Genomic DNA, 24,762 nt, shown 5'->3' with positions numbered 1-24,762 from the left:
TAGCTAACATCTTTGCATACATGCTTATAGCCATTATTGAACTAGTTAGAAATACATTAAGTAGCTGTGGTGAAAAATATAGTTAATACATTTCAGCATTGGACTCTTGTGTTTGCCCCTAGTTTCTCACAATTAATTTTAGCTGTTCAGTGTGCAAAATGGTACTGAAAAACAGTATCAAATCTTACTTGCGACAGATTGCCAGATTACTTATTTTAACAAAGCCAGACTGAAGATTAAAAATGTGTTGGAGAAAATACATTTATATAATAAATTATCCAGACTGTGCATGGGGTAATGGCAATGCAATAAATTACGTTGTTTCTGTAAGTATTGGATAAGCTGCGTTCAATTTAAACGTCTGGCTGCATCACTGTCATGCTGGTCAGGAAATCACTGGGGGCCTTTTTAACATTCCTGCACCCATAAGTCATGGAGTTAAAATCCTTCTTTGCCCTCAAATGCAGAATTTGTCTGAGTTATGCAGGCTGACATCTGTGACTCGCTGCCTGCAGTTTAGCTGAGATCTCTCGGTCGAATACAAAATGCGTGTTTGTACCCCTTAGAGCAGCGAGTTTTCAAGCTGCTGAGTGATGCAGATAATGTAGGTCTGGCTCGTGTGAGGGATGTAGTCATCTTGTTTGCGTGCCAGCATCCCCAGTGCCACATGCAAATTTATTGGGGTTTTAATTTTTAGACCAAGGTAGCAGAGAATTGCCCAGTGTTGTGCTAGCATAGCTAAGCAACGTCACTCCCTCAAGGAGGTGATCCAGGTAGCCCTGCTGTCTCAGGGGGACAAACAGGACAAACTGTAATTTTGCACATATCCCTGAATATTATGTGTGACCTTGTAATAATGGCCTGGCTTTCCCTAGAAACAGGAGGAACATAAAAACTTGCTTTTGAAAGATATGAGTGCAATAGAGAAGCTGTTTTCCTAAAACCAAGGACACTTAGCAGTTAATGTACTTAGGGCTTCTCCCACTCTATGCAGTATCACCTCCTAACCTGTAACACACTGTCCAGGCAGTTTTATCTGACTGATTAGTCAGGGCAGTTTAACCCCTCTGTTGCCAGTTTTAGCTAGCATTTGGAAGGAGGAGGTGTCTTAGAAGAGATACAGAGGAAGTCAGGCTACAAATCTATGCTCCTAATTTGAAAATTTATCTAAAGAATTACATGGTGTGACCATATCAGAAGGGGCAAGTTTATGGCCTTTGGATGAACCAGGGTGGTGCAGTCCAAACTGCCCCAGAGCCAGACAGTCTGGGGACTATGCCAGGCCATGCATGTCCTTATGGGCAGGAGAAAGGCCCTTGCTGTCACCTTGCTGGTAGAACAGCATCAGCTCTTTGTATCCCTTCTTAAGTTTCCAGTGCAGGAGAAGATACTTAACTCCCAGATGCCCATTTGCCATTTGGTCTGCATGCAGGGTAGCCAGCTCACTGGAGATTTCCCTGACCCAATTTCAGCCCAATGCATCCAGCTTTTGGATGCAGCTCTGTTAGCTCCCAGTACTCCCCTCTGCCATTCTTTTCAACTTGCTCCCTGTGGCAGTTAAGGGAGTAAGGACTCCTAGCAGGATGCCATATGTGCCCAACTGGCAGGTTTAAAAAAGAAATTGAAAATACAGTGAGAAGTAGTCAGTGTTTGTGTCTAGAGCTAAGTAACACCTCTTGAGCATAGATTGCATACCTCACACTGTTTATAAAACATCTTGAGGCCAAGAATAGGACTTGGTTTTATTTCTTTAGGCATCAGCTATATTTAGTCAAATTAAAGGAGGGAGGAGGAATGCGCTCTGAGAAAATACTAAGCAAAGTTAGACAAAGAAAATTTACTAGTCTATAGTGCAGTGGTTCCTTCTGAGTTATTTCCCCAGTTCTCATTATAAAGCAGTTGGGTAGTAAAGTTAGGAGGGATTGTGCAGCTGAATTATGACCGTTGCTGCATGAAGGAACCTCACCTGCTTTATATGGGCTGTAAAAGTAAATTAATAATGACGTTTTAAAGACTTCAAAATATGGGTAGCTGAACAAAGTGGTTTAGTATAACTGTCTTATAGATGCTGCTTTTGCATAATAGAATAGTATAAAAGCTGGTCTATGGCAAATTTAGAGACTTTTCATTTTTGTAGAGCTAGAGAGAGGCTTCAGATTTGCTTTTATAAATTATGAAATAAAATAGTAAGTTTGAAATTAAATATTTTACTGAATTCCTTATTGAGTTCTTATGAAATCAAGTTTTCCTATGAAGCAGTTGGATTTCATGGAATCACTGTTCTCCAACAGAAGGAAAGAAAAATCAGTGGTTTTTGTTTAAAACACAAACTTGCAGAAAAAGAACCAGTTTCAAAACTGTGAGGATGGGTCACCTTGCTCTGCTGGGTTCGAGACTAGTTAGTGGCCCTTCCAAGCAGGAAGGGTGCAAATGTCCCAGAGGATACTGTGAGCAAGCCTGTCTATTTACAACACATCCCATGCTCTCATGGTAACTGCTGAAGGGAGTGAATTTATCCTGGGGCAGATAAAGTAGCTTAGTTTAGCTCTTCCTTCCATAGAGGGAACATGTAGCCACCTCAGGTTTACCATGAGACAGAAGTATTCAGCAGCAGTCAGCTTGTATGCAGTAAATCAGAGTCTTAGTTTGCTCCTGAGGATTTGCCAATTTATCCATACACTAAAATAATTTGGATTCAAATTTTTAACATATTTTTTTTCAGTTCCCTGGCTATTTAATTTCTCCTGTTGATGGCTAGATCATTTCTGTGCCTTGGCACCTGTCCTACGGATTTAACAATTCCCTGGTCATGTCTTGGTACTTTTTCTGATGACTGTTGTTTTTGCTGTGTTCATCTAAGATGAGGTTTATGCAGTCATGGTGTTCTCATGCCTCCAAGATTGACTGTGCCACCCTAACGGTGTTTGAACCCGTTGGCCAGTGTCAGACGTAACAGAGTGGTAGAGCTCTTGGAGAGACTTAGTGTTTAAAGGATTGTGAAAATGAGCAGACAAATGAAAACACTGTTGCCCCTACAGTGGAGAAGAGTGGAGATGTGTCACACTGGACCTTAGACACAAGTGAACCTAGATAGGGTCCTCTTGTGCATGCCACAGATGCAGTAAAAACTTTGGTCAGAGTCCTTCCTCCTTAGGTAATGATGGGTCCATCTACAGAGAAGAGTGTCCCTAGTTTTCCTGCTCATAGAAGTCTTCTCCAACCTTACTCCTGAGCATGGGAACACACCAGCTGCTTTGAAGCTTGCTATTTATTACATGAATATATCAAACTCCTTCCATTATATACAGTTATTTCCTTGGACATGTCACATCTCTTTTTGGCTTTGCTGTGGATTCAGATAACACAGAAGTTCAAAGAAGCAGAAACCTGCAGCAGCAAATGACACCAGTCTGAGCATTTGCTGCTCCCAGACCGATCGTTTCCTTTTTGGAACAGTAGAGAAGGTGCTTGTTCAGTAGAAGCCCATCATTCTTCACAGCAAACACTGAAGGCCATCTCAGCTTTTCCTGGATCCTGGATGCAAATGCATTTTGTCTCATTAATAAATACAGTACAAAAGGACTTTCTTAACATCTGTTGTGCTTCAGTAAGAAACTGTGCCACAGGTGCTGGGTTCATAGCAGTGCAAAGCAGAGATCTCGGAAATCAGTTTGGAGATGGCAGGCTGTTTCTCCAGTCAGTCTGCATGGTATGGGAGATGTGGGGATGCATTTTTGGGAACAAAAGGAGCTGTCTTTAGCCATATCTACCTGAAATGTGTTGCTCCTTGCAGGGTGTTTGTGCTCCTCACATACCTGAGGTGAGTGCACGTATCCTGTGCCTACCCACCTCTTGGTGTTACGAAAACACCTGCGTCCGTGTCACAAATACTAGCACATGGTACATGTTGTGAATGAAAGGCAGGTTGTACAGTGTGCTATTGACACCATTGCAAATTATAGAAAGGTACAAAAGCCACAGGAGACTTTTCCACATCCATCTGTGCTGTGATGACTTCGAGGATTTATCAGTTTTAAGTTCTAATTCAACATTTGTAAAAGACACAAATTTCATTATAAATTTACTTTGGAGGAATCGTCTATCAAAACTTCAAGATTTTCTAGCTAAAACATTGTTTAAAACTTAAGTACTTGAAAATATTTTGATTGTTCTGTTTTGAAAACGTGAGTGTGAAAGGTGGGATGGGACGATGCTTGTCCCTGTTTCCAGCATGAGGCAACAGAAAGTGGTTATCTAGTCCTTTGTTTCTGTAACTTCTTAGTTTCTGTGGCTACAAGTCCTGCAATTCAGGCTGTTCTCAGTGCTGCAATGGTCTCTGTACAAGAGCTCATCTTACATTCCACATGGGTGACAATGCCACAAGTGAAAAGCTGAATTCCAGACTGTAATTCCAAATTTCTTGCACTCTCACAGGTTTCAATTTGGCTTCATGTTATTTGCAGAATTTTTTGTGTGTGTGATTTAATTGAGTAGTCAGTGTGAATTTTGTGGTGTTCCTGTGCATGCAAAGGAGAGGGAGATTTTGTAAGTGTTCAGCGTTCACATGGACATAAACAGGTGGGTTTCCAGCAGAGACATTTGCATTTGAAAACCTGCTCTAAACGGGCTGGGCTTTCCCAGCAGAAGCAGCACCAACAGTGAAACGCAGCGATCGATCAGCATAGAATTGTGTGAGCATTTGATGGGCAAAATGTTGTGGTATAAAGACAGGGCCCAAGAATAAGCTCTTTGTGGCTTTGTTTCATTCCTGAAAACTGTGACTGAGAGGCTTTTATCATTTAAAAAAAAATTAATCAGTCACATTTCCACATAACTTGGAAAATATGCAAGATCCAACATTCTAAGTACTGTTTCTTTAATCTGATTTTGATACTAAAAAAAAGAATCATATTTTCATTTGTCTGCTTATATTTCCTCAACTCTAAAAGTAAAGTAATATCTGAACCAGTCCTTTCAGTCACAGAGCTGAAAGCATGTAATTTAGTGTACATATCGATAAACTCTTTCAAGGAGCTTGCATTCACTATGTTTTCTTTTTTCCCTAATTTTAACTAAGGAAAACATTCCCTTACTTATCACAACACTTCTGTTACATGCTTCATTTTTCAGCCCAAGTTCCTTATGGTATTTAGAGTTTATTTAAATTCTTAATCAAATGAGCTGTCCAGGAAATTAATCTGAAAATACATATATAGTTAAATGTTCAAACCCACACCAATGGGGACACCCAGTGGAGACACTCCGAGTTGTCCAGGACACTCTGCATTACACCCAGGAGTGGGCGAGCACGAGTTGGCTCGTCAGGAGACAACTGCGAGTATTTTTAACGACAGCAACTCCGAGAGAACTCTCCTTAGTTTACCTGCCTGCTGCTGAGGGCTCCCTCAAAGCATCCTGCCCTTGCTGCCCTTGCACAAGTGCGTGCACACAGTCGTGGCAGTGCTGATGCACGATGGATGGTGTGCAAGCGCCCAGTTCCTCGGTGTGTGTTGTTTAATGTGACTGGGAATAAAGCTGCAATTACTGGCAAATGCTGTTTCTCTCTTGCTGCTGCAGAAGCTGTCATGGATTCTCAGATAAGTCCTGTAGTTGTTTCAGAGATGTCCTATTGGTATGTGGTGTGGGAAGGTTAGGTGAAGATCCAGAACCACATCTGCTCGTAGCTGCAAGGCAGAGAGCATTTCTTTGAATTGGATCCCAGTCAGTAGCATGTAAGATGCCCCAGTCTTGACAGACAGCAACTCAAGTAACCACTAACATTTTCCAGTCTGCAGCAGAAGTCCTAGTCCTCCTCTGGTGGGCAAGGCCTCCTTTCCCACTGTCCTGTAAGTGTGGCCTTGGGAGAGGCCACAGTCAGGACAGCAGCTTGGACTGCCTTCATCGATGAGTTTGGTCAGGGAGAGGGGCACTGTGCCTGACACTGACTTTGGAGGAAGATGGGCAGTACTCTGTACATCCCTGGAGCACTACAGAAGCAGAATATGGATTCCAGGCTGTTTATTTGTATGTGCTATAAAAGCTGTACTTGGAATGGGGCAAGCACAAGACCCGAGAACAAGGCAGTCGGCTGGGCAGCATTACTGCACACATGCTCTGGAAACTGTGTGCAAATGGAACATGCTTTAATTGGCGTGAACATGGTCGTGGCTGGTTGTTTTACTTCTAGTTCACTCAGAAAGCAAGCATTAACCTTTCCTGTGATGGGGCAGCATTACACAGATGGGTTCTGGTGTGCCTTCTGGCATGCACTAGCTGTGGAACATGGGATTATCTGAGGTTTTGTCTTTCTGAGTAGGAGAGAAGGAAAAGAAAGGAATGCTTACAGTCACGAAGAAGGAAGGATAATATCTGGGTCTTTGTTTTGATGCATGCATAGAGTGAAATGTATAGCCTACTGGTTTTCTCACTGGTTTGAGAAAGAAGGAGTATATTAATTATTCTGCACCAAAGCCACCAGACAATTGGGAGAGACAGTGATTTTGACTTAGACCATCACAATTTGGGCAGCAGAATATGGATTTTTATTAGATATAGTAGAGTAGTATTTGTGTTTAATTCACATTTCAGAATATTTTCTCAGTGGCAAATTAGAGCTGCAAATTAAGTATGAATCGCTGTCCCATGGGCACCCAGTATGGCCTAATGACTCTCTGTGCCCTCTTACAGAAGGAGACTAATAGTAAATGAGAGACAGACTAATTTTATTTTTTGGTATTCCTGTATTTGGCTTAATATCAAGGTAGGACACTATTTTTTGCCACAGGACTCAAGAGTGGTCAATTCACAGTGCTTGAATTCAGATGGCTCAATGAGACTCCACTCCTGCTTCAGGTGACTCAGAGACTCAGCAGAGGTGGCTGGAGGCAGTCCCTGTGAATAGCCACCAGTGACTGTCCTGGAGCCATCTTGGGGTCCCTGCCAGACAGTGGTCAGGAGCAGGTGCCAACAGAAGGAATATTCTAACAGACTTCACAGACTAAATATTTCTTGTTCCTCTTCCTTGCAGAAAACACCTTCTGCAGCGGTGACCATGTATCGTGGCATAGCCCTCTGGACAACAGTGAATCTAGAATCCAGCATATGTTACTGACAGAAGACCCTCAGATGCAGCCGGTGCAGACTCCTTTTGGGGTCGTTACTTTCCTACAGGTATGACTCTGGCTCTGACTGCCACCTCCTGGGCATGGAATGCAGCTAACCTTGCATTGAGCTGGGATAAGTTAGATGTTTATTATCCTGTCTTCCAGCTTTCTTCCTTATTTAATTACCGTGGATCTCATCTTTGAGCTGTTACTCTGGAGATATTCTGTAAGCATTTTACCAGGACTGAGCAACGGTACATGCAGTTCTCAAGACAGAGGTCCTGAGATAGGGAGAAGATTTACACCCCATCTGAAAATGAATATTAGATTACTGCTCTGATATTTCAAATGTGAGCGTAGGAAAAAATGTTAAGCAAAACACTTTTAAAAACTAATGTAAAGATAAATTCAAATTGATTCTATGATAGTATCGGTAACTGATCCATTGGTTTGAGTTCCAGAAAAGGAAGAGCTTGGAGCTGCTTTAGCAGTACTTAATGGCAGCACTGGCACAAAGATTCTTTAGAAACTGAGTTTTTCTGCATTGATCTACTGTTTAAAAAATGTCCAGGTTTGCTTTACAAACAAAATATTTAAAAAAATCCCTTGTGAGTTAACCCTGCTGTTCAGTGTGAGGAGCTTCTGTGGCCAAACAGGTTTGCTTGCTTTCCCAAAGTCCTTCTTCTCAGCGATGTCTCTTAGATAGAGGCTGCTTTGGATACTTTTAAATTGCATATGGAGTTAATAACCTTAGTGGAAGAGTTCATGCCAACTGCTAATTTCTCCCTGCTTGGTAGAAAAGCTTCCATCCTGTGGGAAAATGCAAGTGTCTGTATTTTACAATTTAAACTTCAAGTTGCTCCCATTTGTCTTTGGTTGTAGTTTGCAATATGTAAGGCGAACCTCTGTTACCACAAACTTGGACAAGGCAACTGCTGTGCAAGGGCAGAGAACTTCCTGAGTTTTCTGAGGTGCCCAAAAGTCTGTGTTTTATCAACAAGAAAGAAATAGGTGTGAGATTGATTAATTAATGAAAGGTGAGTTGTGGGACCTGGAAGGAGAGGCAGAGTGCCAAGCTAAGCAGGGCAATTCCTGGCTGACTCTCCAGTTTGTGCTGCGTTAGTCCTTATCTCTTCTTTAGTGCCCAGCTGTCTTGGATCAAAGGACATTCAACTTGCTTCATCCTGAGGCCCTTGGACTCTAAGCTTCCACAACACATACAGTTGACCTGTTTTTCCCCTTTGTTTGATGCTTGTTGTTATGGATTTATTTTGACCCATGAGGATAAATGATTGCAAAAAGCAAAGAATGAACACAAAATAATTTCCTGTTTAGAATCTTGTTGTTTATGTGTAATTATTGAGTGAAGGCCCAGGGAGGGGTGTCCTGAAGCAAGGGTGATTCAGGCTGTTGATGGAGGAAGCCTGGGAGATGGGTGGGGATGAAATGCATCTCCAAGGGCTGGATCCTGAGAAAGTGAGCTCTGCAAGGGGCATGGGAGGTAGGGTGTGCAGAACTGGGTACATGCTGACGTTGATGGTTTTCCACACAGATCTCTATCAGTGCAGATACGTGCTTGCAGCAGAGGCACGTTGTGCACTTCTGCTTGCTGCTCTCCAGTTGTTAGTTTTCCTATTTTCTGATAAAACATCAATTGAACAGATTTTGACCAAAAATTCAGTGTTGTTGGAAAAGGCTTAGAATATTGAGGAAGAAAATAGAAGGCTGTGGGTAAAATAATTTTTCATCTCCGAGTGAATCATTGTGCTCAAAGGCACAAGCCAGAGGTTGATAAAGCAGGAAGAAATTGCCTTCCCCTATCAGCTGAAGGGTGTTTCACCCCTTCATTTGAAGCGGCTGATCTCAGCTGCTGTGAGAGAGACATCTGGTATGGCTCAGTGTGGCAGCTCCTATCCTGAAAAGCAAACACATCCTGCCTTATACAGGAAGGCAGAAGTCTGCAGTTGCCTGCAGTGACAAGTGGATTATGTGGTGTGTAAGCAGCTTTACTTTATGGTGCTGGGTAAGATGTAACCAGTCATCAAACTGAGTTGGTCAAGGATTTTATGAGCACCAAAGCAATCCCGTATGGCAGCAAGTCCCTTGCCTGGTTGCGATTGCTCGTGCATTGGCTCCTAGCAGTTGGCTGAAAGAGCAGTGTTTGCATGTGCTCAGACCCTAACCTGTCTTGCTCAGTCCTGTCTTGTGTGGACTAGATTGAAAAGTCAGAGCAGGCTAGTGTATAAACCCTGATTTGTCACCAGACCATCCTCATAGTTAAGTTCACACACGCTGTGAAAGATTGTTATGTGACTGAGGTGCTTCACAGGGTAAGTGTAGAGAGAGCGTAAGGAATTGCAGAATCCCACTGTTGTCTCAGACTCCATTTGTCCTAGCTCATCTGGTTAGATTAAAGAAATGGCGCTTCTCTGTATTTGTACTGTTTGATCCAGTACCATGTGGTATATTTTCTCTACAGTTCTTGCATGGTTCCCATCCAATTTAGTATCTCTGTTTGTATTTATTCCAGATTGTTGGGGTTTGCACGGAGGAACTGCATGCGGCTCAGCAGTGGAACGGCCAAGGGATCTTGGAACTGCTTCGGACTGTCCCAGTGTAAGTGGTCATATAGCCCATATAGGGGAGCATTTCCATAGAGAACTATTCAGTTGTTTATTTTTATTAACAGTCTTTAACTTGTTGATGACACTTATTTAATCTGTGCTGTAGCAAGAGATGGGAATTCATTGCAAATCCGTTCTCACGCACAGACACTTAGATGGCAAATTAATGCATGTGGAAGTCCACATGTTCAGGGTGAAACAGAATGAGGTCTTGAAAGCTTAATTTCCTCCCTCTAATGCCTCCAGGGTTTTCTCATTGGTTCTTCCTGAGAGAGCTGGGATAACTGTTACTGGTGACCTTTCTGTGTAGTTCAAAAGAAAGGAAGGAGAGGGTCTGGCTTACAAAGCTTGGGTACTGTCTGAAAGTGAGAAAGTCACACTCAAGCTGGTCCCACTCTTGGTGGGCCAATTTGCAACAGGAGGAGCATTCATGCAAGTGAAGTCCATTGTTTTGCCATGGGAGAAATAACAAAGATGCTGTTGGGTTATGGAGGAGATGGGGTTTAAATGGTAAATGATATGCTGATGCTTTATTTGGTGCCAGGTTGCAGCTAAGCCTTTTTGGCTTGCAGGTGTTTTGTTTAAATATTTTTAAATTCAGTGGAAGTTGTTGCCATGTGATTGTAGCTCAAAAGACATTTTTTTAAACAAAATACTTCTGTATGTGTGTTTTTGGGCACAATAGTACACTCTCTAGTGTCACAATAGCCTTGAATTGATCGATTATTTGGAAAAGCTGGACTTCTTAAACTTGAACTTTTCCCTTTTTAGGCACAAGTGCAGATAATTCATGCAAATGCCCTAGAGTAGAGTGTATTTGTCCAGCTGCAAGCTTTGTTTCTGGGTCCCTAAGACAATAAACACTTTCTGAAGCTCCCTTGGTTCCTCTAAGTCAGTGCAGATATAGCACCCCTCTCCTCAGTCTGTTCTCATGTTGGGTTTTGGCTTTTGTGCTGTGGAACAAGCACCTTTCCAAGGATAAAATAAGTCCCAAATGTGCACGATTTGAAGGCAAAGATGCAAACTACTAAGCCGTTGATGTGGAGTCACAGTAAAATTCTCTTGAATCCCAGTGAGGAACTGAAGCAGGTCACACCTCTGCAGTTAATAATTCACAGCTTCCAAAGTGATGTGAAAAAAGAGTGGCTATCGATGCATCTGAAAAACTATAAAACATTAACTTTTCTTGCTCCCACTCTTAAGTGCTTTAGCAGACTAACACAGACTGGGCCAGAGGAGGGGGCTTTTGACTGCAATAAGAAAGTGTCTCATGAAAAAAATGAATTTTTTTATGGCAGTTCCAAGAGACTTAAGTTTTGACTTCAAATGAAGAAAGCACCATCTAGGGCTGACTTCTGCAGTCTGGCTGCACTGAGACCCAAAGCAAAGTCTCCTAGTAGTTCATCTTCACAGTAACCTGTTTTCTATCACCTTTGTCAGGAAACATCTTGACCCTTCCAACTTCTGTTGCTAATGAAATGAAAACAAAGATTTTCCTGAACCATCTGAGTACCTGGCCATTAAGTACCAACTGAGCAAAATGCCTGTTGCAAGGGTATTTATCAGAGCAATAAACTCTTTTTGGTACCGAACTTGACTGACGATCTCGGCAAAAAGTGCAGTCCCACTGGGACCCTGCTCTATCTTTAGATACGTAATAGAGTTATAAATCTTGACCTCATGCCTTGCCTATCTGTCTTAGACCCAGGCTACACTGGACTTCTCAGTCCCAATTCAGTTACCTGTAAAGATTAAAACCCAGCTCAGTCTTGTATGACTAAGTTGGCCTGCACAGGGCATGATAACCTGTGCCAGTCCTGACTGCTCTGCAACTTTTGCTGGTGCCAGACACTAAGCAGATTAACCACTAGGTCATGGAGGGCCTTTATTAAGTATTAAGTAATTTTATTAAGTATTTGGGAAATGTAAAGGGTAAATGCATGCTATGGGAGGTATATACAGCATAAAGGGGCTTCTAAGTTTGTTTTAAACTTCCTATCTTCCTTCCAGTACAGCTCCACTCTGAGGACCCTGTTGGGGAGTTCTAAGGACTCTAAGGAGCTAAAGGACTTGTTTGGTTCATCATCTGTCTTTCTTTGTAGAGCTGGAGGCCCCTGGTTGATAACAGATATGAGAAGAGGGGAGACAATATTCGAGATTGACCCACATCTGCAAGTATGTCTTTAGTTTGTAAAATGTCGTGTCTTTTTTAGTAGCCAGAGAGAATTGGTTTAATGATATACAACAGTTCTATTATCTTCTCTAAAGGTGCTTTGATCTTCTCAGTGTTTTCAATAATCCTGTAAAAGTCCTAGAAACTCTTTTCCCTCTCAGAGGTGGTTCAAGAGAACACATGTCCAGCCCTAGGTGGATGGCAGGTCTAGGAAAAAAGTTAGAGAAGGGAGACCAGGAAAACAGAATCTCCTATGTGAAACAAATTGGTAAGATTTGGACTGGATGTTTTAGAAAGGAGGAAAATAGAAGATGACAGAACATAGAAAAATAAAATATTTTAAAATGGTACATCAGGAAATTCCTCCTTTCTTTTATATGCAAGCATAAGGTGATATAACATACAAAAAACTCAAACCCACCTAAGTCCTATTTTTTCACGGCAAATGTGATAGTGTTGCTTACTCCCATAGGATGACACCTGAGGCCAAGTAGTTAGTGTGGTCTGAGAAATAATGGGAAGCCAAAAGTATCACATGCAGTTATTAATAATCCATGCAGGAAGATATACTGAACCTTCTTCTTCAGAGTTCAAGTTAATTTCTGACATTTAAAGATCAGAATAGGACCTCTATGGAGAGGTTACTCTCCTGTGGACTTCTGTGTATTTGGGGGACAATTCTGCATCCCTTCAGCGTAGTTATGGTACTGGAGTACATGGGTCACAGGCAAATCCAGTGTGGTGCTGGCTGTGTTTCAGTGAATCACTGAGTATTTGCCTTTAACAGAGAACTTATGGCTTAGCCTGGTAGGGCACGTGCATATGTGCACATTTGTACAAGCTATTGCATTTGCTCATGGTCTGCATGTCTGCATCTGATTACCCTCAGTTGCCTCACAACATCTTTTATTTTGAAAGCTTAAGAACAAAACCAAATTCTACTTTTACTGTTTTTAAGGACTTGTTCATCTAAAATAACCCCAGTCTGAGAAACACAGGAAAAAAATGTTCAGCAAATGTTCCACAGTATGGGAGCTAATACAACTGCAAGACCCATAAAGTTTTTAGGCTCTTCAGAACTTTGCCCTCTCCTCTCCTGGAGGTGTTTCTGTTCTCTGCACACTGGTGATTCCTAATGATAACAGGGTTTTCTTCAATTTACTGTAAATGAAAAATAGCTCAGCTTACTGGAATCTGAGTCAGCCAAGGCAAGTTAAGGCAAATGAAGAGTACCTCTGCCTCACCAGTGCGTCCTGCTGCTGAAAGCTGCTATGTCTGTGGTCCTTCCGGACTTCTTCACACTGAAGACATTCCTGTTTCTGTTCTTGCTTGCCCTTGCAGAAGTCCATATGTGCAGGTGTGTGTGTGCACACCTCCTTCCTGTTCTGCTGCTGCAGCCCCTGGGAATTCATAGGGCAAAACCCGCTGCTGGGTCCTGCAAAGAGCCTTTGCTGAGTGCAGGGAGCAAGGCTGTGCCAGGCTGGGTTCAGCCACGTCATGTGCCTCCTGCTCTAATTAGTGGGGAAAGAATAAAGTGTTATTTTCTTAGTGGTGGTACAGGGTGTGTGAGACCAGAAAGGCAGCAGTGGAAGAGAGGTGGAGGGGAGGGAGGGAGCAGGCAGAGAAAATGGACAACTTTCCCGGAGCCAGCAAGCATGTTGTCTGCCTGGGAAGCAGGCAGAGCTTGTTTGGAGGCTGCATTGTCTCTTGTGGGAATTGGTTGAGGCCTAAACCCAGCCCTGGCAGCAGCAGCTGTACTTTCTGTTCGGAGTTGCTGAGAATGGATCCCAACTAAGATGTCATCCCAGGATGTCGGCAATTAACACTGTGGCAACGACTGGCTGTTTTCTGTTCAGCCAAGGCTTCCCTGTAGGCCATTCAGATTTCTCTGGCAGCACTGTCAAACAATCCCTGTCGGTCCCCAGCTCTGCACTGATTCTCAGTGCTTTGCTTCTGTTTAACAGATATCTCAGAAGAGAATAAAGCTGATTTGAATTTCCTGAGTTGTGGTTGCTGCTCTGCGGGTCACACTGCAGTGCTCTGGCTCGTTTAAAAAGGGATCAATGACTTATAAGAGCCTCAGAGCATCCCTCCCACATGCTGAGAGGAAAATAGGACAGAAACATCCTTTGAGGAAGGAAAAGAGCTGAACCTCCTTTGCCCTGGGCTCCTCCAACCTCCTGCTCAGGCTGCCCTTTCAAGGGAAGAACAGCCCCTCAGTCCAAGCAAATCTTTGCTGGCTAAAGATGGGGTAAAACTGAATTGCCACAGATGAATCTGAACTGGTTGGGGTTATTTTGGACTTTTCCCCCTTCAACATCAATACTTGCAAACATTATAAAACAGGCATGCAAATCAGGCTGCCTTAAGCCAGCTCGTTTCCATCAGCTCCCCTTGATCTCCAGGGGATGCCAACAGAGCAGCACTTCTTCCCCTGAGGAAGTGCTCTGCAAGCCAGCTGAGCTGCAGATGAGAGTCCCTTTCCCCCTCCCCGAGGCTGTGCTCACTGTCCGCAGGGCCCAGCTGTGGCTCTGAGCGGGGCCCTGGCTGCAGGGATGGAGGAGCAGGTCCCGCCAGAGCCTCAGGGCCCTCTGGGCTCTTCTGCTCCCTGCTCAAGGGCAAGTTTGGTGTCTCTCCCATGCTTCCCCTATGACTGGGATGAAAAATAACAGTGCTGACAAGTTACACCCACCCATGCCAGCTGATCTGGGTCCTCACAGAGCACCGCAGAGGGCTCCCGGAGGAGCCACGTGCTAAATCTCACTTAAAGCATTGTTTGCATATGTAGGAACGGATGTATTTTTATTTCTTTTTCCACAACTTCTATTTCTGGGTGATACAACTGATTTCATATTTAGGATATAACAAAAGAAAATCCCAGCAGATTTATTATTTCTCAGATTTTCCTATTACGCGTTCAAGAAGTCAGTTTCCCCTGACGCCGGAGGAAGATCCTGACAAGGAACAGTCTTTCGGGGAGAGAGACGGAAGGAAGGCAGTCTTTTGAATGCTGAAGTCTAAGTCAAGAGTGCTCTGGTCCTGCCCCCAGCCACAGGCTCCTGCCTCTACTTCTGGGCCAAAGAGTGGGTTTTGGGAGGTGATCCAGATGAAAAAAAATAAAGAGTTGGCTCAAGGAAAGGGGTAGGAGCACATGGAGGAGGGTGGGACTGCAGTCACTGCAAATTACATCAACTTAAACCGCTGTGCAACCACACCCTGAGTGCCTGTGCTTATCTTTGAGCTGCTCAAATCCTTTCTTGAATGATCACAAGAACAGGCCATGCTCTTCCTAGGGCAGAGTGTGCACAGTTGGGCAAGGGGAGGAACATATGTGGGTTTAGTCTGGAAACTTTCTTAGGGAACAGATTTTGCAAAGCACTGAATACTCACAATGTCTCGTCTCCAGTGGCAAGGTCAAGCTGGAGAGTAGTAACATGGAGCATTGTGTGTAACACAGCTCTGCTCTCTCCTCAAATCTTCAACATTTCTTGGGGCTTATTGCCTGTTTTGAGGTGACCAAGATGTATGCAGAGAGATGGAGGTCTTGCTGGTGCCACTGAGCAGTACCAGAAGAGATACCCCTTCAGATAAGGGGGAAACAATTCAGGTTGGTTTGGAGCCAGGGAAGAGGTGACAGCGGTAAGAGCCTGTCCTTGGTGAAGCTCAGCCCCGAGTTTGTTCAGCTCAACATTACCCCCTTGTGGGTCACAGGTGGAAAATCAGACTGATGCCAGTGTCCAAGCAGGTGGTGTCCTGTGAAAGTTTTGGCTGTAGTTAGGGCAGTCTTGCAGATGCACGTCGTGGAGAAAATGCCTGGTGTCTGAGAGCATCCAACTGCTTGTGGTTGGTATGTGACACTTTCCGACGCCCAAACGCTAGTTATGTGCTTGGAAAGTCCAGCTTGTGAGGGAGGGAGTTTGTTTATTTGCCAATAGAGAAAGCTATGCAAAAGCTTTGACATTGGGAACAAACCTGTATCTCCTTGCACATCCAAACCTGTACATTTGTCCTTTATGTGACACTCCAGCACACTGGAAATCAGGGGCTGTCTGGGCAGTTTGCAAATGAAGAACCCTTGTGAATGATTAGTCTCTCCGTGAGCTGTTTGCATTGTAGGACTCCTTGGTAAGGTTGAAAACAGAATGTAGTTTTAGTTATTCAGGGGTTTGTTGTCATTGACATATAATAGATCAACTGCCAAGCTGTGCTTCATACAGGAGTGTATAATGTAGTGTCTTAAATACTTTGAGTTGGTGTAAATCAGTGCTAACACTGAAAGAGGCAACCCTGTACACCCCAGGTTTCCACTTTTCTCTTTCCCTCCTTTGGGCCTGCCAGGGCCATGTAGTGAAGCAGTGGGTAAGGAGTGGAAGTTCAGATCAACCTGCTATGGAAAAGGTTTATTCAGTTCCGACCAGCTCCCAGATTTGACTCCATGTGCAGTCACTGTTTGCTGACACAGCAAAGCACAGGGGCCACGGGGTGGAAACTGTCCACAAAGAGGGACCTGCAGGAGCTGCTGAAGGTTGGGCTGCACCGTGGTGGGTTCCTGCTCAGGTTCAAGCCACACCCAAAAAAGTCTTGGTGTTTTGGATCTTTTCAAGCAGGAGAGAGTCGATAAAGGGATTGAGACAGATGGCTCAAACCTGAGTGGAGTGAGTGCCAAATGTGCCTGGGATGACCTCAGCCGGCCACCGGAGGATGATGAAGACAGCAGGAGCATTTGCATTGGGACGCAGCCCCGGCGGCTTTCTGGAAAGGGTAAGATGTCCTGGGCCAAGTCACTGTCATGACCTTTAGGCTTGTTTTGTGGTGGGTCTGGGCAGTGCACTGAGTCATGCAGCATCTTCGAGTTCATAACAAACACCCAAGTAATTGGGAGGCTCAGTGTGTCTCAGGGGAGTGAAATGAATTTTGCTGTGGCCTCTTTGAGGAAGGCAGGAGAGAGGAAAAGAGATCCTGGCCTTGTTTTGTCTAAATGCTTTTTTCAATTTTTAAGCAAATTGTAATCTGAATCTGCAAAGTTAAACTGAGCACTTGGTGAAACCAGGACTGTAAACACCTGCAAGGTGAAGCAATTGTATTTTCCCAGGCTTTGTTCCTTATTAACATTGTCACTTCTTGGGTGGCAAGTTGGACTGATTCTGCACTGATTCAGCTGAACTCAAGGCATTCTTGCAAATAAGGAACTCTGGAAAGAAGAAATAAAATACAGTGGAGTTCCCCTTTGCAGTAAGATGCCCTCTTTGGGTACAGATGCCATAGCCTTTACACTGGCTTGAAATTGTACATGTTACCTTTCAAATGGGTGAAGGAACATAAAATTCGGGGGCTTGAGATTTCCGGGAATTAACAACGGTTTGCACAGAAATGGTATCTTACTTGTTCTTTAGTCCACAGTAGAAATTATTTAAATGCATATATAGTTTCTTTTGGCTCCTGTGCAAGTATTTTGAACTGCACTGGATCTAAAAAGGTGATTTTTCCTCAGCTTTGCAAAGGAAAAACCAAAGACAGGTATACATGGTGAAATTTGCATATCCTTCAAAAAATTTTGAAATAATTTGGATATATTTTTGTCTACCCAATTCTCACATTTCTCAAAAAAATATGAGGAAACTTCTAAGAAAGGCAGGAAAGATCTCTATTGAAAGTATTTGGCCAGTAGACATTTTAGAAAAATGCAGAAGTAAAAAGACTGTATCTGAACTGCATAATTTGCAGCTTATTTTCAGACGTGCGCTTGAGGCTGAAGGTTGCTCTGCGTAAAATTCCCCTCTTTTGTGAATCTTGTTGTAAATTAATCAACACATTTGCAAAGCCAATTGCAAAACCTTTCAAATTTTCATACACTCGTTTGGTAAAGGAGCGAATTCCTGTTATGCCTAATGGGAAAAATGATTTCCAGTAGAAAGGCTTGGAAGTATGAGGAGGTTCTGTGAGAACTACAGAAACAGCAAACACCTTGCTCTCCTTGCCTGACATAACATCACAGCCCAAACCAAGAGAATTTAAACTGACTTTATAAAGTGAAATAACTCCTAAGGAAGTGCAGGAAGGGCAGTTAAGTATTAACCCTTAGCATCTCTTCATTTCTTTCTGAAGGGGAAGAGTTTAGATGAAACACACCTGATATCTCCTTGTGTCTGTGATGTTTCTGGGGACTCTAAATTATGTTAAAAAAATTTCTCTTTGCAGATACAGAGCAAATCAGGGAGACTTTGCGGAGAGGGCTTGAGATTAACAGCAAACCTGTCCTACCTCCAATCAATGCACAAAGACAGAATGGGTTGAACCACGACCGAGCACCGTGAGTTTCACCCTGCACACTCAGTGGCAGAGGGAAGCTAAAGAGCTCAGCATGGCAAACAAAGTTAAAGCCGGGTGGGAAAAGACTTGGCAAGGGGAGAGGGAAGCTAGCAGTGAATGCTTGCAAAGTGCAAAGACTGAGGGAGAAGAGTTGTTCAGGTTGGATTAATGGGCTAGTACTCAGGAGTGCAGCTTTTGAGAGGGGTTTTGGACAAACCTTGCAAATGCAGAGTGGCTCTGACTGTGTTCTGTAGAACCTGCTGTTCACAGTGTACTATGTTTGAAATCAGACTGGACTGATCCCTATAAAATGGACCATGCTGAAAAGGGCTACAGCATCCAGAGCTAGGTGGCATAGATGACTGCTGATATTTTTGCCTGAGTATATTGTTTTCAAGCTCAAACTTACAAACCTTTTGGTTAAAGTGTTGACTTTCTTTTTTTTTTCAAGTGCTTTGATCTTGCCTTGCTGAAACAGGTGTGTTCTGTCAGTAATTACATGCCGATACCACCCTGGTCTTTAATAGTCTGTAGTCTAACAGGTGATTTAAGTGGGACTAGGTGGACCTGTAGATTTCTCATTTGTAACTTTTGAATACAGTGAATCTATAGGAAATTACCTGTGATTTCAAGCCATCTGTAGTTTCTGCACTTCTGTCTTTCTGGGTTTCTCCCCTTCTCCTCTTAGGCTTCAGTTGCTAGTTAAATATTTTCCCATCAATTTTAATAGTTTCACCTAAATGATACAGAAAGACATACATCTTTGCTGCACTCCTTCATCTTGTCATTTCCTTTGGTTTCTTAGTCTCTGATGAATGTTTGTGCTTTCTTGTTCCAAGAGTAAAATCATCATGAAATCAGCACTTTCCTGTAGTGCGAGGCAGGGACAGTATTCTGCTCTGTTTCAATTCCTGTTTCATTCTTGATTCAAACATTTCATGAGAAGAATATTTCTTGTAGTTGTCCTTTCTTGTTCCATTTTGTGGGTGACTTCTGATTTGCCTTATATATGAATTTTTCTGAGTTGCCTAATCCTTTGGGGGAAGTATTATATCAACTGCTGATGCTGTGTAATACAACTAATATGAGATATTGGTACTTATATAAAAAAAACTCAAGTGACTTTATTATTGCTTTAGGAATAATCTTACTTTTACTATATAGTAATGAAATTGAGCCAGATTCTGATCTGACTCAGGTTTTGAGTAGTATTAGTAGTATTTCCCTGCTTGAAGGTTGGTCACATTGGATCATTGGCTGGTCCCGCTGGTCGCAGTGAAAAAAATATAAAATTATACCATCTGATTTGCACAAATCACACCCAGACTTGGAAGGCTCAAAAGTACTGGGCAGGATTTCTCACAGATGCTGGGCTCCTGCATGCGTCTGCATGCCCAGTGTGACCTCTGAGTCCACAGTGTTTGGGGATGACCAGAAACATTTCAGGTGCACGTCAGGTCGAGGAGGCAGCTGATGGGTAAGCCTTAATGCTGGGAGGCTGTTGTTGCTTAGATAAGGGAGCTTTACGTTATTGAGGGTAAGATAAACAGAGATAGGCTTGAGACAGAGTGATGAAAGGTTAGCAGAGGTCTAAGATGAAGAACACAAATATTTACCTGGATTTTTAACTGTTCTGAGACAGAGAGGAAGGCAGGTCAAATTCAGAGCCTCATATCTGTGACAGTGCTCTTTGTTGCAAATCCCTCTTAACCTGCAGCAGCTGCACACCCACCCTGCCTGAAGCCTGAGTGGTAGGAATGGCTGGTTCCCAGTGTTTGCCTCCTAGAAGATCAATACATTTCACTGAGGTCTATGGTTACCACGGAGGAAACTGATAGCTACCCTGTTTCTCCATAACAGCACTTCAGTTAAGGAAAGAGCTATCAGCTATGTTACTCTGGTGATACTATTGGAGGGATAGGGGAGATCTCAACTTAAAACAGTGGTGTGTCCTAATACTTCCTTCCTCCATCTTACTGACTGCTTTGAGAGGAGTTTGAGAAAGGTCTTTTTTACTTTTGCAGTGGCTTCTCTTCTCAAATTCATGTAGCAGATACAACGGGACTTGTTAAATGCATTGACCGTACTGAAAGGGCTGGTTTGTTCTGGAAAGCAGTGTTTACTCACAACCTCTAACTAACTGGTACTGGTGATTACCCTTACTGCGGCTAAAACTGATCAGTCAACATATTTTCCAGAACAGTGTGGTATAGATGAAGTAGAAGAGGAAGATCTTATTATGTCTCAGCCTTTCTTAATACACTGTCTCAGCATGTCTTATGCGTCTGAGCAAAATTGCTCAATGTGCTATTAAGTACAAGAGTACGATATGGAGACTCTCATCACCAGCTGCTGCAGAGGAATGTAACTTACAAGCTCAGCTTTTGCACGCAGTGATGTATCTACGTCCCTGTTCCCTGTAGGTACCTACAGGGATAAAGGCTGAGACACGAAAGGCACAAATCCCAGTGCAGATATAACCATTTCGTAGGACTTACGAGCACCTGAGATGAAGGATGGTTCTGCACGTAGATCTAGTCCTTCTGGTGTGATCCTTGCTTGGATTGCTTGGGCCCGGTAGGGCTGAGACTCAGTTCTGTCCTTCACTATAAATCTTGTGTAATCAAAGGCAAGTCATTTAGCTTCAGTTTCTGAATCTATAAAATGGGACTAATAACAATGTCATCTTCTTGAGGCACCACAAGGATAAATATGTTAACGATTACGAGGTGCTAGCTGATGGGAAGCAGGCTTGTGTGTAATCATATCCTGCACTGTACACACCAGACCATAAAATATCAAACCCGTGGTTCTTTGCAAGGGTCCTGTGAATAACTGGTGCATTAGAAGCTCTTTAGGAACTTGACAGAAATGCTCTGTTGGGGCATGGCAAATTGTTTCAAATCTGCTTTCCATGGGGAGCACTGCAGAACCCCAGGCTGTCAAATTTGCACCCAGCTGACATTAGGATGGTAAAGTCTGACACAGACTCTAATGACTTTGTGCAGAAGAGGAATGTGCTGTTTATTTATCATGGGTTTGCAACCACCAACTGCTTTCCTAGTAGCTTTCTTCCCTTTCTTTTATCCTAACCCTACCACCCACACACAATAATCTATCAGGGCTTGAAGCAGACAACCTGTTCTGCGTTCAGTGTCACTAAATAGTATCAGAAACACTCAAACTTTCAAATATTTATTTATGTAAAACATAGAGGATCCAGATTCCATACAGATTTCTCAGTCTTTGTGTAGCTACAGTTTTTACCACTTATGCAAAAGCCTCACATTGTTTGGTTGCAGATAGGGCTTGATTCAGTGTTTTGGCTCCAGCAAAGCACATACTTACATGTAGCATGTATATTACCAGTTGTTCACTGTCCCAGAGCCCTAAAAAAAAGTTCCTTTGAGAAAAAGCTGGTTTCTGTCAAAACCCTGTTGGGCAGCTGTAGTACTTTGATTCATTAGTGTTATTACTGTAGACTGTGTAGCCCTTTTTCTCCTAAGGATATGAATAAAAGCACTCTTAAAGCTTAAAACTGCATTGGACATCTGTTTCTCAAAATGACTGTTAGCTCAGTTCATAAGCAGTCATTAAATCAGTTCATACGTATTAAACAAAAGAACATGTAAATTAATCTTTGGAAACATGACTAATCATTTCAACCATAGGTAACCAAATACTGTCAATTACCTCTTGGAAAAATAAGGCGTATATGAATACAAATGTGCTTTTCAGTGGCACATTATTTATTTCCTAGGACCCATCAGCTTAGTAGGTGCCGCTCAGACAGAAAGGCAAGGCTCCCAGTCTCCTGAGCCATGCAGGTTCACTCTTGTTGGATATAGAGAGCTGTTATCCATAGGGGATGTTTAAATGTCAGACTAAACACTGCTGCTGTTAAGACTTCAGTGGGCTGGAAGTTCCAGATGTCAAAGTTCAGTGACACCTGTGGAGTCTTGCTTCATTCACTATTTAATATCTTGATGTAATAATTTCTGGGGCTGAGTCTTTAGTTGTCCCTGGTAATTAGCTCTGTGCTCTGCTGTGAGGTAGGTGAGTAGTATCTCCATGCTACAGATGAGAACAGAGGAGTTAATTTGCCACAGTTGCCGTGAGAACCGGGGTTGGGATAGGGGAATTCTTGACCTTTTCTACCCCTCAAGGGTCCCCTTGATCATGCAGCATTGCTGAAATTGATGTTTTTCTGCCTCTTGGCTGACTCAGACTGTTCTACAATGAGCTGAGACATGGAGTAGAAACCTAGAGCTAGCACACTGCATTACTGCACATGTTGAAGCTAAAATTATCTGTAATTTTTGCATTTCATTGTGCCAGGATTCAGGTATTGCCCACGCACATCCCCAGTGTCTGAAGATGAGGTTTGAGTGATAGAAAAAGGTCTTCCAAGGTTGTATTACTTTGACAAGGCTTTTCCAGCATGTCTCTGCTGTTTATCACTCTCCTCCTTAAGAAGGATCAAGTGGTGTGGTTCAATATCCCTAATTCTCATATTTCTGTCTGGGATTTCCCAGGTAACTGTGCTTGTGCTGGTCCCCTCATGCACTGTGATCATTCATCCAGGGACCCACAAAGACCTCAAATCCCATCTACATTCAACTTCCAGGCAGAAAGACAGGTTGAGTATAGGGAAACTTGAACATCTGGTAGCTCATATACCATCCAGCCCTGAACAGTTTGCAGCTGTGCAGGGAAATGGAGGCAGGCTCCTGGCAATCAGAGTAGGGACCAACCCTCCGGCAGGTGGGGCTGGCAGGACTGTCCTGGCAGTGATCTGCTGGAGCACTGCACCCTCAGCATCTCAGGTGCTCGTGGGAAGAAGGAGTTGTGTCACTCCGGAATTCCTCCCAGGATAACCCTGGGACTGTCACACGGTGTGCCTGGTTTGGAGCACATGAGTAATAGTGGCACCACTTCCAGGACTGGAGTCCGCTGCCCTTGTAGTTCCTCTGACTTGGTAAATAGGGTGTGCGGATTTCTCCTGTCAGGGGGTAGCATTGGGTTAATGCACATTAACGAGCTCCATCTGAGCAGCATTTCTGAGGAAGCTGACAGTAATACCGAGATGTAGGTTTTGCTTCGAGACGAGTCTGCCCTTTGCTTCTCCCAGTTGCACTGGGTTTTGAATCTGCTTCACTTGGGTGGAGGGAAGCTGTTGTCTGTGTAGCTCGTTTCCTGTCTTCAGTTCTTGGAGGCAAACTTTACATAAAGGGGAGCATTTCAGCATTCTCTGAAACTGTCTGGTTCTGGCCAGGCTTTCTGATTCTGCAACCACTAAGCAGTAAGTTTCCAATCCAGTCCTGCTTATTTAGGCATGCTCTCTCATTGCAATGCCATTCAGTGGTGTCCTGCTTGAGTCAGGAATGCTGAATGGGGGGAGGCGATATACTTCAGGGAGTGTCTCTCATCATGAGGCTGAGTGCTGGGTGACAAGCTTGCAAACTAAAAACGTAAATGTCTGGAAAACCAGTGTCAGTAGAAGTGCAGAGCAGTCACCATGCTAATAATTTGCACTCTTGCATAGCTTTCCCCATCTAAGAATCCAAAAGTGCTTTGCAAACATTGACTTAATCCTTGCAACACCCCTGTGTGGAAAAATGTCTCAGTTTTACAGACAGGGAACCTGAAGCATAAAAGAGTTGTTTGACTTCACTCATGAGTCTGCAGGGTGCCAGTGCAGCCTAAATCTCTCAATCTCAGTTCAGCTGCAGGTCTTAGAACAGTCTGGCCCCTGCAAGCTCCGACAGTAATTATTATGCAGCTTTCCAAAGGGATATGTGAGTGGCAAGAGGATTGTTGCTACTGGCATTGTCCTTGCAGCCCTTCCATGCCAGGAAATGCACACAGAACATCGTCACCATCCTGTTTAACCAGGCTGAGGAGCACCCAGGTCTGAGCACTCGAGCCTTGTCCCAGTGTGACCACTGCAAGAGCTGTGTAACTGTGTCCTCCCCAGTTCTGCACTTGCCTCTGTGTGTTCGTGACGTGCTGTAGCTCTGTGTGCCAAGATGCTTAGGGCTCTTTCCCACAACTGCTGGTTTGCCCTTCAGGGGAAACTGTGGGAAAGACTCTGGAAGATTGTTGGCACTGAAGTGATCTTTGACCATATCTTAGTGAGGGATTGAGGAGGTTTGAAATAGCCACGGTTGGAAAGGGAAGAAGGGCGGGGAAGAAAGAAAAAGTGGTCCGACCTTTCTCTCCCAGCTGTGTAAGCTTGCACTAATGGTTTGCATTTGCTAACTCACAGTGCTGGGTTTTATATGGAGGAAGCAAAGACCAGTGAGAGAAACTAACTTTGGTGATGCAGTGGGCACTCGCTCCTACAAAGAGCCCCTACCACGACCAGCTTCCAACAGCATATCCCTAGTGATTTTGGTACCTGAGAGAGTAGCTTGGAAATGCAGCAAAATTATGCTCCATGAGATCAAGTGCTCTGATCATAAAGTGAAATTCAAGTGCAAGAATAAATAAACCTTTCTTAATCCGATCAACCTGGTTATTCTTGAATCCCATAAAATAACTGCCAGTGGTT

The 24,762-nt window shown here is 43.4% G+C and overlaps 1 protein-coding gene across 2 annotated transcripts in view; it reads left to right on the top strand.

Moving 5' to 3' along the window:
• Positions 1–24,762, top strand: part of SUFU (SUFU negative regulator of hedgehog signaling) — a 98,560-nt gene that overhangs the window by 45,053 nt on the left and 28,745 nt on the right. The window contains exons 4-8 of one of the 2 annotated variants that reach the window (XM_032694632.1): positions 7,028–7,170; positions 9,634–9,719; positions 11,830–11,902; positions 16,505–16,661; positions 18,099–18,210. In XM_032694632.1, the coding sequence (XP_032550523.1) occupies positions 7,028–7,170; positions 9,634–9,719; positions 11,830–11,902; positions 16,505–16,661; positions 18,099–18,210 (571 nt within the window). The remainder of the gene's footprint in view (positions 1–7,027; positions 7,171–9,633; positions 9,720–11,829; positions 11,903–16,504; positions 16,662–18,098; positions 18,211–24,762) is intronic. The other variant, XM_032694633.1, reaches the window with a different exon arrangement.

Source organism: Chiroxiphia lanceolata, chromosome 8, assembly GCF_009829145.1.
Source record: "Chiroxiphia lanceolata isolate bChiLan1 chromosome 8, bChiLan1.pri, whole genome shotgun sequence".
Classification (NCBI taxonomy): domain Eukaryota; kingdom Metazoa; phylum Chordata; class Aves; order Passeriformes; family Pipridae; genus Chiroxiphia; species Chiroxiphia lanceolata.
This window is presented reverse-complemented; position numbering and strand designations above follow the sequence as displayed.